The sequence below is a fragment of the Pseudophryne corroboree genome, chromosome 6 (genome assembly GCF_028390025.1).
Source record: "Pseudophryne corroboree isolate aPseCor3 chromosome 6, aPseCor3.hap2, whole genome shotgun sequence".
In the NCBI taxonomy this organism is placed as follows: Eukaryota; Metazoa; Chordata; class Amphibia; order Anura; family Myobatrachidae; genus Pseudophryne; species Pseudophryne corroboree.
The window spans coordinates 104538239-104552048 of NC_086449.1; the positions used below are offsets into that span (position 1 = coordinate 104538239).

The window sequence follows — 13810 nt, forward strand, 5'->3', positions numbered from 1 at the left end:
TCCGTGAATGTGCACAATTGCAGCTGGATCACCAAACAGCCGTCAGCGATTGCCGTGTAGTTGGTGCAGTCAATACCTCACAGCGGAGGTTAGAAATGGGTCGGACAGCAGACAGCGGAGATACCTTCCAGCAATGATACGGAGGCTGCAGGAGCCTGGAGACTTGTTTAGCACTGAGTGGTGAATTACCAACGGGAGAGTATGAGTGAGGTGAGGTGGACGTCAACGTGTTTCGTCTCCTAGCAACCGGAGACTTCCTCACGACTGCTGTATCCTCCCAGAATACATCCAGACATGCTCCATCCATGTCCGGGTGTGGTGTCTGTAGGTCATATTCAGAGGCAGAACTCTGGGAGGCAATGGAGGCATCTGCCGCCGGGCTCCTGCTCTGAAGGGGGGCTCTTCTCCCCCCATTCTGTGACACCATTGAAGTAAGTTAATTGATGGCTGCCGCTATCTTTTCACTATATGAAGTTACCTCTCTGACAATTACACATAACTTCATATAGTTACAATTCTCATGCTTCCTGTACTGGAGCAAATAGCTCAATCAGTAAAGCGTCTGCTGTCAGTGGGTTCTAATCCTGGGTATGATTACTAAGAAATGTGTGATTAAAAATAAAAACACAATGAAAAGTATATATACAGTATATAAAAAAAAATCAGAATGCTACACACACACACACACACACACACACACACACACACACACACACACACACACACACACACACACACACACACACACACACACACACACACACACACACACACCCCCCCCCCCCTATATTTATCTAAATATAAGGAGGGGGGGCAACTGGTATGAACATGCCTCCGGGCAACTGTGATGAACTTACGCCACTGGTCATATTCTTATTATAATTTATTGTTCTATTTTCAGAACTCTTCTTATCACCACACTGTAATTAATTTAAATTAATATTATTAATAATTATTATAAATTAGATACACTTAAATTAAACAAATCTAAATAAACTCTCCTCAGTCATATAGTGAACTTTCTGCATATCAAAGATTTCTTTGAGGACATAAAGAATTTGATTCTAAATAAATAAAATTAAAATAAATGTAAATTTAAATAATCTAAATCTAAAATATTGTCTTTTTGAAATTTTTATTTGCCTTAATCATGTTTTGTGAACTGAAATCTTGAGCCTTGCCTAATGCGTCCTTTTTTTTAATACATTATTTATATATATATATATATAGTCCTACCAGTGGCACTGACCCAATACAACTGAATAGCAATTGGAAAACACAAAGGAAATCCAGATCAAAAACCAAAACACAAAACATGAAAAATGGCCCAGTGTACACCCCAACTATATTGTATAAATAATTTTTTTAAGTACTGTATAAGAAATCACCGCGAGATCTCACTAAACTTCTTCTGTATGTTAATCTAAGACTGACTGATGTTAGACTAGTATTATCCATAAATAATCCCATCATATTTTTTTCCCTTTAGGAACTTAGGTCTTCCTTCATTTTCAAATGTGTGTTTTGGGATAAGAAACAGAAAGTTTGGTCAAGCGTCGGATGTGAGACCAAGCAGTCCGATAAAGAGAACCATACGATTTGTGTCTGCAACCATCTTTCCACCTTTGCTGTGCTCATGGCCCCTGGTGAAATCCAGGTGACATACATTATTGTGCTATAAGGAATAGTGATAAAATAAGGACAATGATGTAGTAATACATTTATTGGATATTGTACATAACTTTGTATGAATGATTTAGTAATCTTTATACATGAATGGTTACGGGAGCTTTCTAGTCTTTTGAAGTCACAACGCAGATGTGGAACAGGGGACGGAGTAAGTTTAATTAGCAACTGAAGAGACATTAAAATTGAAAACCTGACGGTGTGTTGGAATTGCTGAGATAGGGCTGATACAGAGTTTATTGCAAGTCTGCCACTATTGCTCCAACATTGCATACATGCACTGGCATCACTAGCTGGGTGTGGGGAGTGCAGATTGCACCTGGGTGTTACCCCTCCAGGGAGAAAAGCCAAAGTGCAGGATCCTCCTCAGTGACAGGGATCCGGGTGCTGCTCTGTGACAGTATCATGCAGCGTTTGGCTCCAGTCACAGAGGAGGGCAGTCCAGTATCTCCGGGAATGCTGGCCACCCCCCCGGGAGTGATGGAAATGTGACATCCCATTAGGTCATGTCCCTTCCTACTCAAAACCACTCCCCTCTCTGATATCATAGCCTTTTTGGGGCAGCCTTGGTGCACATGGGGGGTTTCTGCAGCCTACTGGGTGTCACCAACACCAGAGACGCCGCTGCATATATGGAACAAAATATGTATTTTTTCACCCATATGCATATTTGTAAGCATTTCTGCATATGCCTCCAGGGCTGTAACTAAAGGTGTTGAGCAATGCAGTCATGCAAGGCATTGGGGGACATTTTCAGGCAGGCAACCTACAGCCTGTAGAGCTGCCCGGAGCATCCTTAGTATGCTATGACCAAACTGGTGGCCTCCTAGGTTGGACATCATTGCATCACAGATTTAGGTGGCAGAGCCAACAGTGTGCACTGCTCCCCTGGACTGTACGCCTCTATCCATACACTTGGGGGGAGATGTACTAAGCAGTGAAAAGAGTGTAGAAGTGGGCCAGTGGAGAAGCTGCCCATGGCAACCAATCAGCATTGAAGTAACATTTATAATTTGCATACTATAACATTATACAGAGCAGCTGATTGGTTGCCATGGGCAATTTCTCCACTGACTCATTTATCCACTCTTTTGACTGCTTAATACATCTCCCCCTTGGTCTGATAACCATCTTTATTGTTAGTGCTGCCATCCTATAAACAATACATCTGAAATAGGTTTGTTTAAATAAATACTCAACTCTGCATAGCTCGCAACTCCGTCAAAATGGCCTCACTGAACTGGCAGTTGTCTATGTGAGAATGCCCAGGTACAACAGAGTTCGGCCTACTACTCATCCACAAGTGGAGATGTGACTCAAAAGTGTATGACTCTGCATCGCCCGATCTTGCATACGATTGGTTCTGACTCAAGCCACATAAAATACATAACACAAATGGACTTGAGATCAACACTGAGTTGGACAGCCCCATGGTGTTTCCTGATAAATAAAATAAAGTGATGAGCCAGTGTGGCAGAAGATGTACATAAGGTAACATAATGTCTTCTAATACAGTTGTTCATAGGGTCACTTTGCAATAGTTACTGGCTTCAGGATAAACAACAGATCCATCAAGTAGCGTTAAATGAATGAGCTGTGATGCTTAAGATCCAATAACTTTCAGTGCTGTCCATCAGTTGGTCTCTGTCCCACTGTCAATCCTCACAACTTTTATAAAGAATCCACTTCTCTAAGAGCATTGATAACATATTACATGATATTATTTACAATTTGCATTCTGTATGAAACCTTCACTGAGAACAAGAGATGTTACTCCTAGCAACCAATCAGAGTCCAGCTATCGTTTGTTGAGTACATTCTATAAAATGACAGGTAGCATCTTATAGTATGCTAGGGGCATTTTCTACACCTGTCCTCTTTAGAAGGTTTTATACTTTACCCTTACTGTAAATTCACAGACCTCCGAATTCTTTGTCAGCACCGATCCTGTATTTTCTTTGCGAAGCATTGGGTTGTAAAACTTGGTGCTTCTGATTGTGGTAATGGATCAAGTGTAACTGCTGGTAGAACCTGTATAATAAATGTTTCCAATAAACAGTCACTTTGTATCAAAGTTCCTTTGAATGTAATAATCCAACACAGATCAGTGAACTGAATGAGAGCCGTTTTCAACCGGAATCTTACGTGAGGTATGAGCTAGTGGTATCAGCAGGAGTACATCCCGACGTCCGCCACGATGGCTTCTGGCTGCGGGGAAAAACGGCACCTGCACTGGCGCCTGCTGTAGCCTGTCCTGCTCGGTCTGAATGCTCCACAGGTCTCCACCCCTACGTGCCGTTTGTGGGCACCGGTGAATGGCTCCTCTCCACTCAAGAATAAACAAACTGGCAGATGAATGCTGCGGCCAGTAAATACTATGGGTCTAACTCCAGCAGGGGTCCAACAGTTAAGCTTCTGACGCGTTTCGCTCCTCCCACAGGCTCTTCCTCAAAGAATGAATGCATGTAGTCCAAGGACCCTTTTTATATGGTTGATGTCAAATAACATTGGTAAATTGGGTAATGAATATGCAACACCTGCTCAGCCACCTCCTAGTCCAACCTCCTTAATTAACACTGCTAAGAATCCTATTAACCCAATGTATAATGGGTATATATCTTACACAAAGAGTCATTAAAACTGGTAAATGCAATCCAATATACATTGTAGGTTTATTAAGGAGGTTGGACTAGGAGGTGGCTGAGCAGGTGTGGTAACAGGTGTTGCATATTCATTACCCAATTTACCAATGTTATTTGACATCAACCATATAAAAAGGGTCCTTGGACTACATGCATTCATTCTTTGAGGAAGCCCCTGTGGGAGGAGCGAAACGCGTCAGAAGCTTAACTGTTGGACCCCTGCTGGAGTTAGACCCGTAGTATTTACCGGCCGCAGCATTCATCTGCCGGTTTGTTTATTCTTGAGTGGAGAGGAGCCATTCACCGGTGCCCGCAAACGGCACGTAGGGGTGGAGACCTGTGGAGCATTCAGACCGAGCAGGACAGGCTACAGCAGGCCCCAGTGCAGGTGCCGTTTTTCCCCGCAGCCAGAAGCCATCGTGGCGGACGTCGGGATGTACTCCTGCTGATACCACTAGCTCATACCTCACGTAAGATTCCGGTTGAAAACGGCTCTCATTCAGTTCACTGATCTGTGTTGGATTATTACATTCAAAGGAACTTTGATACAAAGTGACTGTTTATTGGAAACATTTATTATACGGGTTCTACCAGCAGTTACACTTGATCCATTTATGTGACTTTTTAAATTAAGTCATTTAGCTATAGAGCTAGTTTTTACACTTCTGTGCACAGAATATGCTTAAGTCCACCTCCTTTTATTGGAAAGTATATATACTTGTCATCTTAGATGTTTAAACTACTAAGACCGGTCTTGTTTTATGATTTGTGATTACTCATATATTATTAAATATTTTTAATTTATTAGGAGTCTGTCTTTTTTGTCAGCCATATCATATAAATTTATAATATAGCGCAAAAGTTTCTAACAATTGGAGTTTTGTGGTTAATTGCACTTGGGTGGTCCAGTGCAATTTGATTGACCTGCTAACCCCAGGTCATTAACTTCTTGCAGCTGATTGTTATAATATCCAAAAGGATTTTTGATAGCATTTGACATTAGCGCCTGATATATAAAAAGTTTTTTCTGATTGTGGTAATGCCCAATATTTAAATGGGCAATGATTTTACTAGCCATGTCTTGCTGATAAAAGCATTGCCCTTTTAAAAATCGGGCACAAACACGATCAGAAGCCCCAAGTTTTACAACCTGACACTTCATAAATAAACCCCGTAATATTCAGAATGTATAATATAAGCTTTTCCACAATGTCTCTTTTTGTCTATGTGAATGAAAACGGTTCTTCTCTCATCTACAGGTGGATTTTGGCTTAGTTCTGATCTCTCGCATCGGCCTCACTCTGTCTCTTGTCTGCCTATGTGTCTCTCTCCTCACATTTCTCCTGTGCCATTCTCTAAGGAGTGTTCACACCTCTGTCCTGATAGTTTTGTGTGGATGTCTCTTCCTGGGACAACTTCTTGTTCTGTTTGGTCTACATCAGACTTGGAATACGGTAAATGTATTTTTTGTCATTTTTTCCCCTGGTTTTGGAATGTGACCCGTAACCACTTCCTCATAGTCTAGAAGCATGATCTGTAGATTTGTAAGATATTGTTTCATTTTAAATAAGAATAGGATATATAGTGTATGTGTTCCACCAGGCACCAAAAAGACAACAAAAACAAATGCAATACAATGAGAGAAATGTCGTATACATCCCTTCAATAGGTGTAATGGTCTGTTGAGTCTCTCCTCACAAGGTGCAGCATCAGTAAATATGTATCAGCACATGAGGGGAAGAGCAAAAAGACATATTGTGTAGAAACCTAGATTTAATGACAAATTATACACACAATCGATAAAATTCCATAAAATCACAATAGATCATAAAACAATTATGAGGCAGATGTCCCCCAATCCTGCTGTAGCTGAAATACAGAACAATTACCAGAGAGGCTAAGAACTGGCAACGGTCAGTTCTAAATATCGTTTTGGTTCTTATAGTCACCAGGTGTCTCCCAGGACAGGCAGTCTGGGATCTCTTTACTGATAGGTATTCAGCAATTCCACCAGCAGGTAATGCGGGTGTCCCCTTATGCGAACAGCACAGGTTTTGTACCCATGAATGTTGGATGTTCTCAGCTTGGGTCAGTTACTTAGGGGGACATTGTATCCCTTTGCAGGGCTGCTGAGGCTGTGTAATCACGGTGTCCCTTTGTTGTTTACTTTTTTGGGGAGGTAGGAGAGGTGATAAAACCTACCCGGATTTGGTTTCGTCCCCTCCCAGTACCCAGGCCTGTCTGAGCTCTCGTCAGCCTTGCAAGGCACACTCCTTGCTTTGTAATGCTCATACGCTGTGTAATGCACCCACTTCCAAAAATTAGATAAAAATTAGATAAAATGTCGCAAGATGAAATATTTGACTGAGCTGCAAGGGGCACTCATGGTTTAGTGGGAAGGGGCAGAACTTTTTTTTTACTACAGGACATGATTTTATCACATGCTTAGAGCTGGAGATCGTTTCAGGCCCATACTCTCAATGTGGTGCCATGCGCACCTTCCAGGATTACGTGGAAAAGTGCATGAAAAATGTAAATGTACAATAGAGACACTGTCATGAAAACAGTCCTGCTTGGCACTCACTCTCATAGGAGTTAAGTGAGATTTGTTCAGGCATGATTTTATAAAAATGTTCAAATTAATAAATAGGGGATCCTAAACTAGCAATAGGTGTGATTTTAAAGGGATTCTTGTCTTTATTCCATTTATATGTGTACCCTTAGCCTGCACTAGGAAGTATGAAGTCCATATTCATGTAGACTACATAGGCAACAGTGGCGAAACTAGCGAGCGATGGGCCCAGGTGCAACAAGATGCTCTGCCCCCCCCCCCCCCCCCCCTCATCCCGTCCAATTCCACCCCCTCACCCCCAACTCCAAATTAGGGTTTCTATGCATGCTCCCGTATTTTATATATATATATATATATATATATATATAGGCCCGCTATCATGGGGCATGCTGCGGGCACAGATGTCCCGGGCCCGGCCACTCATGCTGCCGTCCGTCCACCTCGATGCTCCGCCCACTTTTCATTACCGAGTTCTGACATTGTCAAAGGAGGGGCAGAGGAAGCTGCAAGCTTCTATTGTAAACGTCCCTCCAAAAATGGCCACCGCCTCAGAGGAGACAGTAATTAAAGATACTAGAGGAGGCTCCTCTAGTATCTTTAATAACTGTCTCCTCTGAGGCGGTGGCCATTTTGGCAGAGACTTTTCAATGGACGCTTGCTGCATACTCTCCCCCCTCCAGTGACAGATCTTGTCATGAAAAGGGGGTGGAGCTACACGGATGGAGTGGACGGAGCTACACAGGACCAAGCTGCTACAGCTCCGCAAGTTGAGGGAGAGAGAGAGTAAATGTGTGTGTATAAATATTTATTTAGTATGTTTATATATATATATATATATATATATATATATACATATACATATACACATATACAGGGGTGGGGGCCCTACCTATTTTGAGAGTCCCGGGCCCAAAAATATCTGATGGCATCCCTGTGTGTGTGTGTGTGTGTGTGTGTGTGTGTGTATGTATGTATGTATATATATATATATATATATATATATATATGTATACATACATACATATATTTATTCTTTAAAAAAGGATTGCTGGCCATACAGGTGTATGTATGTGTGTGTGTGTGTGTGTGTGTGTGTGTGTGTGTGTGTGTGTTTATATTAGAGATGAGCGGGTTCGGTTTCTCTGAATCCGAACCCGCCAGAACTTCATGTTTTTTTTCACGGGTCCGAGCGACTCGGATCTTCCCGCCTTGCTCGGTTAACCCGAGCGCGCCCGAACGTCATCATGACGCTGTCGGATTCTCGCGAGGCTCGGATTCTATCGCGAGACTCGGATTCTATATAAGGAGCCGCGCGTCGCCGCCATTTTCACACGTGCATTGAGATTGATAGGGAGAGGACGTGGCTGGCGTCCTCTCCGTTTAGAATAGATTAGAGAGACACTTGATTTACTAATTTTGGGGAGCATTAGGAGTACTCAGTACAGTGCAGAGTTTTGCTGATAGTGACCACCAGTTTTATTTATAATCCGTTCTCTGCCTGAAAAAAGCGATACACAGCACACAGTGACTCAGTCACATACCATATCTGTGTGCACTGCTCAGGCTCAGGCCAGTGTGCTGCATCATCTATTATCTATATATAATATTATATATATCTGTCTGACTGCTCAGCTCACACAGCTTATAATTGTGGGGGAGACTGGGGAGCACTACTGCAGTGCCAGTTATAGGTTATAGCAGGAGCCAGGAGTACATAATATATTATATAGTGAGTGACCACCAGACACACAGTGCAGTTTATTTAATATATCCGTTCTCTGCCTGAAAAAAGCGATACACACAGTGACTCAGTCAGTCACATACCATATCTGTGTGCACTGCTCAGGCTCAGGCCAGTGTGCTGCATCATCTATATATATTATATATCTGTCTGACTGCTCAGCTCACACAGCTTATAATTGTGGGGGAGACTGGGGAGCACTACTGCAGTGCCAGTTATAGGTTATAGCAGGAGCCAGGAGTACATAATATTATATTAAAATTAAACAGTGCACACTTTTGCTGCAGGAGTGCCACTGCCAGTGTGACTAGTGACCAGTGACCTGACCACCAGTATATATAATATTAGTAGTATACTATCTCTTTATCAACCAGTCTATATTAGCAGCAGACACAGTACAGTGCGGTAGTTCACGGCTGTGGCTACCTCTGTGTCGGCACTCGGCAGCCCGTCCATAATTGTATATACCACCTAACCGTGGTTTTTTTTTCTTTCTTTATACATACATACTAGTTACGAGTATACTATCTCTTTATCCACCAGTCTATATTAGCAGCAGACACAGTACAGTGCGGTAGTTCACGGCTGTGGCTACCTCTGTGTCGGCACTCGGCAGCCCGTCCATAATTGTATATACCACCTAACCGTGGTTTTTTTTTCTTTCTTTATACATACATACTAGTTACGAGTATACTATCTCTTTATCAACCAGTCTATATATTAGCAGCAGACACAGTACAGTGCGGTAGTTCACGGCTGTGGCTACCTCTGTGTCGGCACTCGGCAGCCCGTCCATAATTGTATATACCACCTAACCGTGGTTTTTTTTTCTTTCTTTATACATACATACTAGTTACGAGTATACTATCTCTTTATCAACCAGTCTATATATTAGCAGCAGACACAGTACAGTGCGGTAGTTCACGGCTGTGGCTACCTCTGTGTCGGCACTCGGCAGCCCGTCCATAATTGTATATACCACCTAACCGTGGTTTTTTTTTCTTTCTTTATACATACATACTAGTTACGAGTATACTATCTCTTTATCAACCAGTCTATATATTAGCAGCAGACACAGTACAGTGCGGTAGTTCACGGCTGTGGCTACCTCTGTGTCGGCACTCGGCAGCCCGTCCATAATTGTATATACCACCTAACCGTGTTTTTTTTTTCTTTCTTTATACATACATACTAGTTACGAGTATACTATCTCTTTATCAACCAGTCTATATTAGCAGCAGACACAGTACAGTGCGGTAGTTCACGGCTGTGGCTACCTCTGTGTCGGCACTCGGCAGCCCGTCCATAATTGTATATACCACCTAACCGTGGTTTTTTTTTTCTTTCTTTATACATACATACTAGTTACGAGTATACTATCTCTTTATCAACCAGTCTATATATTAGCAGCAGACACAGTACAGTGCGGTAGTTCACGGCTGTGGCTACCTCTGTGTCGGCACTCGGCAGCCCGTCCATAATTGTATATACCACCTAACCGTGGTTTTTTTTTCTTTCTTTATACATACATACTAGTTACGAGTATACTATCTCTTTATCAACCAGTCTATATATTAGCAGCAGACACAGTACAGTGCGGTAGTTCACGGCTGTGGCTACCTCTGTGTCGGCACTCGGCAGCCCGTCCATAATTGTATATACCACCTAACCGTGGTTTTTTTTTCTTTCTTTATACATACATACTAGTTACGAGTATACTATCTCTTTATCAACCAGTCTATATATTAGCAGCAGACACAGTACAGTGCGGTAGTTCACGGCTGTGGCTACCTCTGTGTCGGCACTCGGCAGCCCGTCCATAATTGTATACTAGTATCCAATCCATCCATCTCCATTGTTTACCTGAGGTGCCTTTTAGTTGTGCCTATTAAAATATGGAGAACAAAAATGTTGAGGTTCCAAAATTAGGGAAAGATCAAGATCCACTTCCACCTCGTGCTGAAGCTGCTGCCACTAGTCATGGCCGAGACGATGAAATGCCAGCAACGTCGTCTGCCAAGGCCGATGCCCAATGTCATAGTACAGAGCATGTCAAATCCAAAACACCAAATATCAGTAAAAAAAGGACTCCAAAACCTAAAATAAAATTGTCGGAGGAGAAGCGTAAACTTGCCAATATGCCATTTACCACACGGAGTGGCAAGGAACGGCTGAGGCCCTGGCCTATGTTCATGGCTAGTGGTTCAGCTTCACATGAGGATGGAAGCACTCAGCCTCTCGCTAGAAAAATGAAAAGACTCAAGCTGGCAAAAGCAGCACAGCAAAGAACTGTGCATTCTTCGAAATCCCAAATCCACAAGGAGAGTCCAATTGTGTCGGTTGCGATGCCTGACCTTCCCAACACTGGACGTGAAGAGCATGCGCCTTCCACCATTTGCACGCACCCTGCAAGTGCTGGAAGGAGCACCCGCAGTCCAGTTCCTGATAGTCAGATTGAAGATGTCAGTGTTGAAGTACACCAGGATGAGGAGGATATGGGTGTTGCTGGCGCTGGGGAGGAAATTGACCAGGAGGATTCTGATGGTGAGGTGGTTTGTTTAAGTCAGGCACCCGGGGAGACACCTGTTGTCCGTGGGAGGAATATGGCCGTTGACATGCCAGGTGAAAATACCAAAAAAATCAGCTCTTCGGTGTGGAGGTATTTCACCAGAAATGCGGACAACAGGTGTCAAGCCGTGTGTTCCCTTTGTCAAGCTGTAATAAGTAGGGGTAAGGACGTTAACCACCTCGGAACATCCTCCCTTATACGTCACCTGCAGCGCATTCATAATAAGTCAGTGACAAGTTCAAAAACTTTGGGTGACAGCGGAAGCAGTCCACTGACCAGTAAATCCCTTCCTCTTGTAACCAAGCTCACGCAAACCACCCCACCAACTCCCTCAGTGTCAATTTCCTCCTTCCCCAGGAATGCCAATAGTCCTGCAGGCCATGTCACTGGCAATTCTGACGAGTCCTCTCCTGCCTGGGATTCCTCCGATGCATCCTTGCGTGTAACGCCTACTGCTGCTGGCGCTGCTGTTGTTGCCGCTGGGAGTCGATGGTCATCCCAGAGGGGAAGTCGTAAGCCCACTTGTACTACTTCCAGTAAGCAATTGACTGTTCAACAGTCCTTTGCGAGGAAGATGAAATATCACAGCAGTCATCCTACTGCAAAGCGGATAACTGAGTCCTTGACAACTATGTTGGTGTTAGACGTGCGTCCGGTATCCGCCGTTAGTTCACAGGGAACTAGACAATTTATTGAGGCAGTGTGCCCCCGTTACCAAATACCATCTAGGTTCCACTTCTCTAGGCAGGCGATACCGAGAATGTACACGGACGTCAGAAAAAGACTCACCAGTGTCCTAAAAAATGCAGTTGTACCCAATGTCCACTTAACCACGGACATGTGGACAAGTGGAGCAGGGCAGGGTCAGGACTATATGACTGTGACAGCCCACTGGGTAGATGTATGGACTCCCGCCGCAAGAACAGCAGCGGCGGCACCAGTAGCAGCATCTCGCAAACGCCAACTCTTTCCTAGGCAGGCTACGCTTTGTATCACCGCTTTCCAGAATACGCACACAGCTGAAAACCTCTTACGGCAACTGAGGAAGATCATCGCGGAATGGCTTACCCCAATTGGACTCTCCTGTGGATTTGTGGCATCGGACAACGCCAGCAATATTGTGTGTGCATTAAATATGGGCAAATTCCAGCACGTCCCATGTTTTGCACATACCTTGAATTTGGTGGTGCAGAATTTTTAAAAAAACGACAGGGGCGTGCAAGAGATGCTGTCGGTGGCCAGAAAAATTGCAGGACACTTTCGGCGTACAGGCACCACGTACAGAAGACTGGAGCACCACCAAAAACTACTGAACCTGCCCTGCCATCATCTGAAGCAAGAAGTGGTAACGAGGTGGAATTCAACCCTCTATATGCTTCAGAGGTTGGAGGAGCAGCAAAAGGCCATTCAAGCCTATACAATTGAGCACGATATAGTAGGTGGAATGCACCTGTCTCAAGTGCAGTGGAGAATGATTTCAACGTTGTGCAAGGTTCTGATGCCCTTTGAACTTGCCACACGTGAAGTCAGTTCAGACACTGCCAGCCTGAGTCAGGTCATTCCCCTCATCAGGCTTTTGCAGAAGAAGCTGGAGGCATTGAAGAAGGAGCTAAAAGGGAGCGATTCCGCTAGGCATGTGGGACTTGTGGATGCAGCCCTTAATTCGCTTAACAAGGATTCACGGGTGGTCAATCTGTTGAAATCAGAGCACTACATTTTGGCCACCGTGCTCGATCCTAGATTTAAAGCCTACCTTGGATCTCTCTTTCCGGCAGACACAGGTCTGCTGGGGTTGAAAGACCTGCTGGTGACAAAATTGTCAAGTCAAGCGGAACGCGACCTGTCAACATCTCCTCCTTCACATTCTCCCGCAACTGGGGGTGCAAGGAAAAGGCTCAGAATTCCGAGCCCACCCGCTGGCGGTGATGCAGGGCAGTCTGGAGCGACTGCTGATGCTGACATCTGGTCCGGACTGAAGGACCTGACAACGATTACGGACATGTCGTCTACTGTCACTGCATATGATTCTCTCAACATTGATAGAATGGTGGAGGATTATATGAGTGACCGCATCCAAGTAGGCACGTCACACAGTCCGTACTTATACTGGCAGGAAAAAGAGGCAATTTGGAGGCCCTTGCACAAACTGGCTTTATTCTACCTAAGTTGCCCTCCCACAAGTGTGTACTCCGAAAGAGTGTTTAGTGCCGCCGCTCACCTTGTCAGCAATCGGCGTACGAGGTTACATCCAGAAAATGTGGTGAAGATGATGTTCATTAAAATGAATTATAATCAATTCCTCCGCGGAGACATTGACCAGCAGCAATTGCCTCCACAAAGTACACAGGGAGCTGAGATGGTGGATTCCAGTGGGGACGAATTGATAATCTGTGAGGAGGGGGATGTACACGGTGATATATCGGAGGGTGAAGATGAGGTGGACATCTTGCCTCTGTAGAGCCAGTTTGTGCAAGGAGAGATTAATTGCTTCTTTTTTGGGGGGGGTCCAAACCAACCCGTCATATCAGTCACAGTCGTGTGGCAGACCCTGTCACTGAAATGATGGGTTGGTTAAAGTGTGCATGTCCTGTTTTGTTTAT

At 44.0% G+C, this 13810-nt stretch overlaps 1 protein-coding gene across 1 annotated transcript in view; it reads left to right on the forward strand.

The window, feature by feature from the left end:
* Positions 1–13810, forward strand: part of LOC134934383 (adhesion G protein-coupled receptor E3-like) — a 535434-nt gene that overhangs the window by 466720 nt on the left and 54904 nt on the right. Inside the window, exons 13-14 of the mRNA XM_063929832.1 lie at positions 1490–1657; positions 5588–5782. Of these exons, the coding sequence (XP_063785902.1) occupies positions 1490–1657; positions 5588–5782 (363 nt within the window). The remainder of the gene's footprint in view (positions 1–1489; positions 1658–5587; positions 5783–13810) is intronic.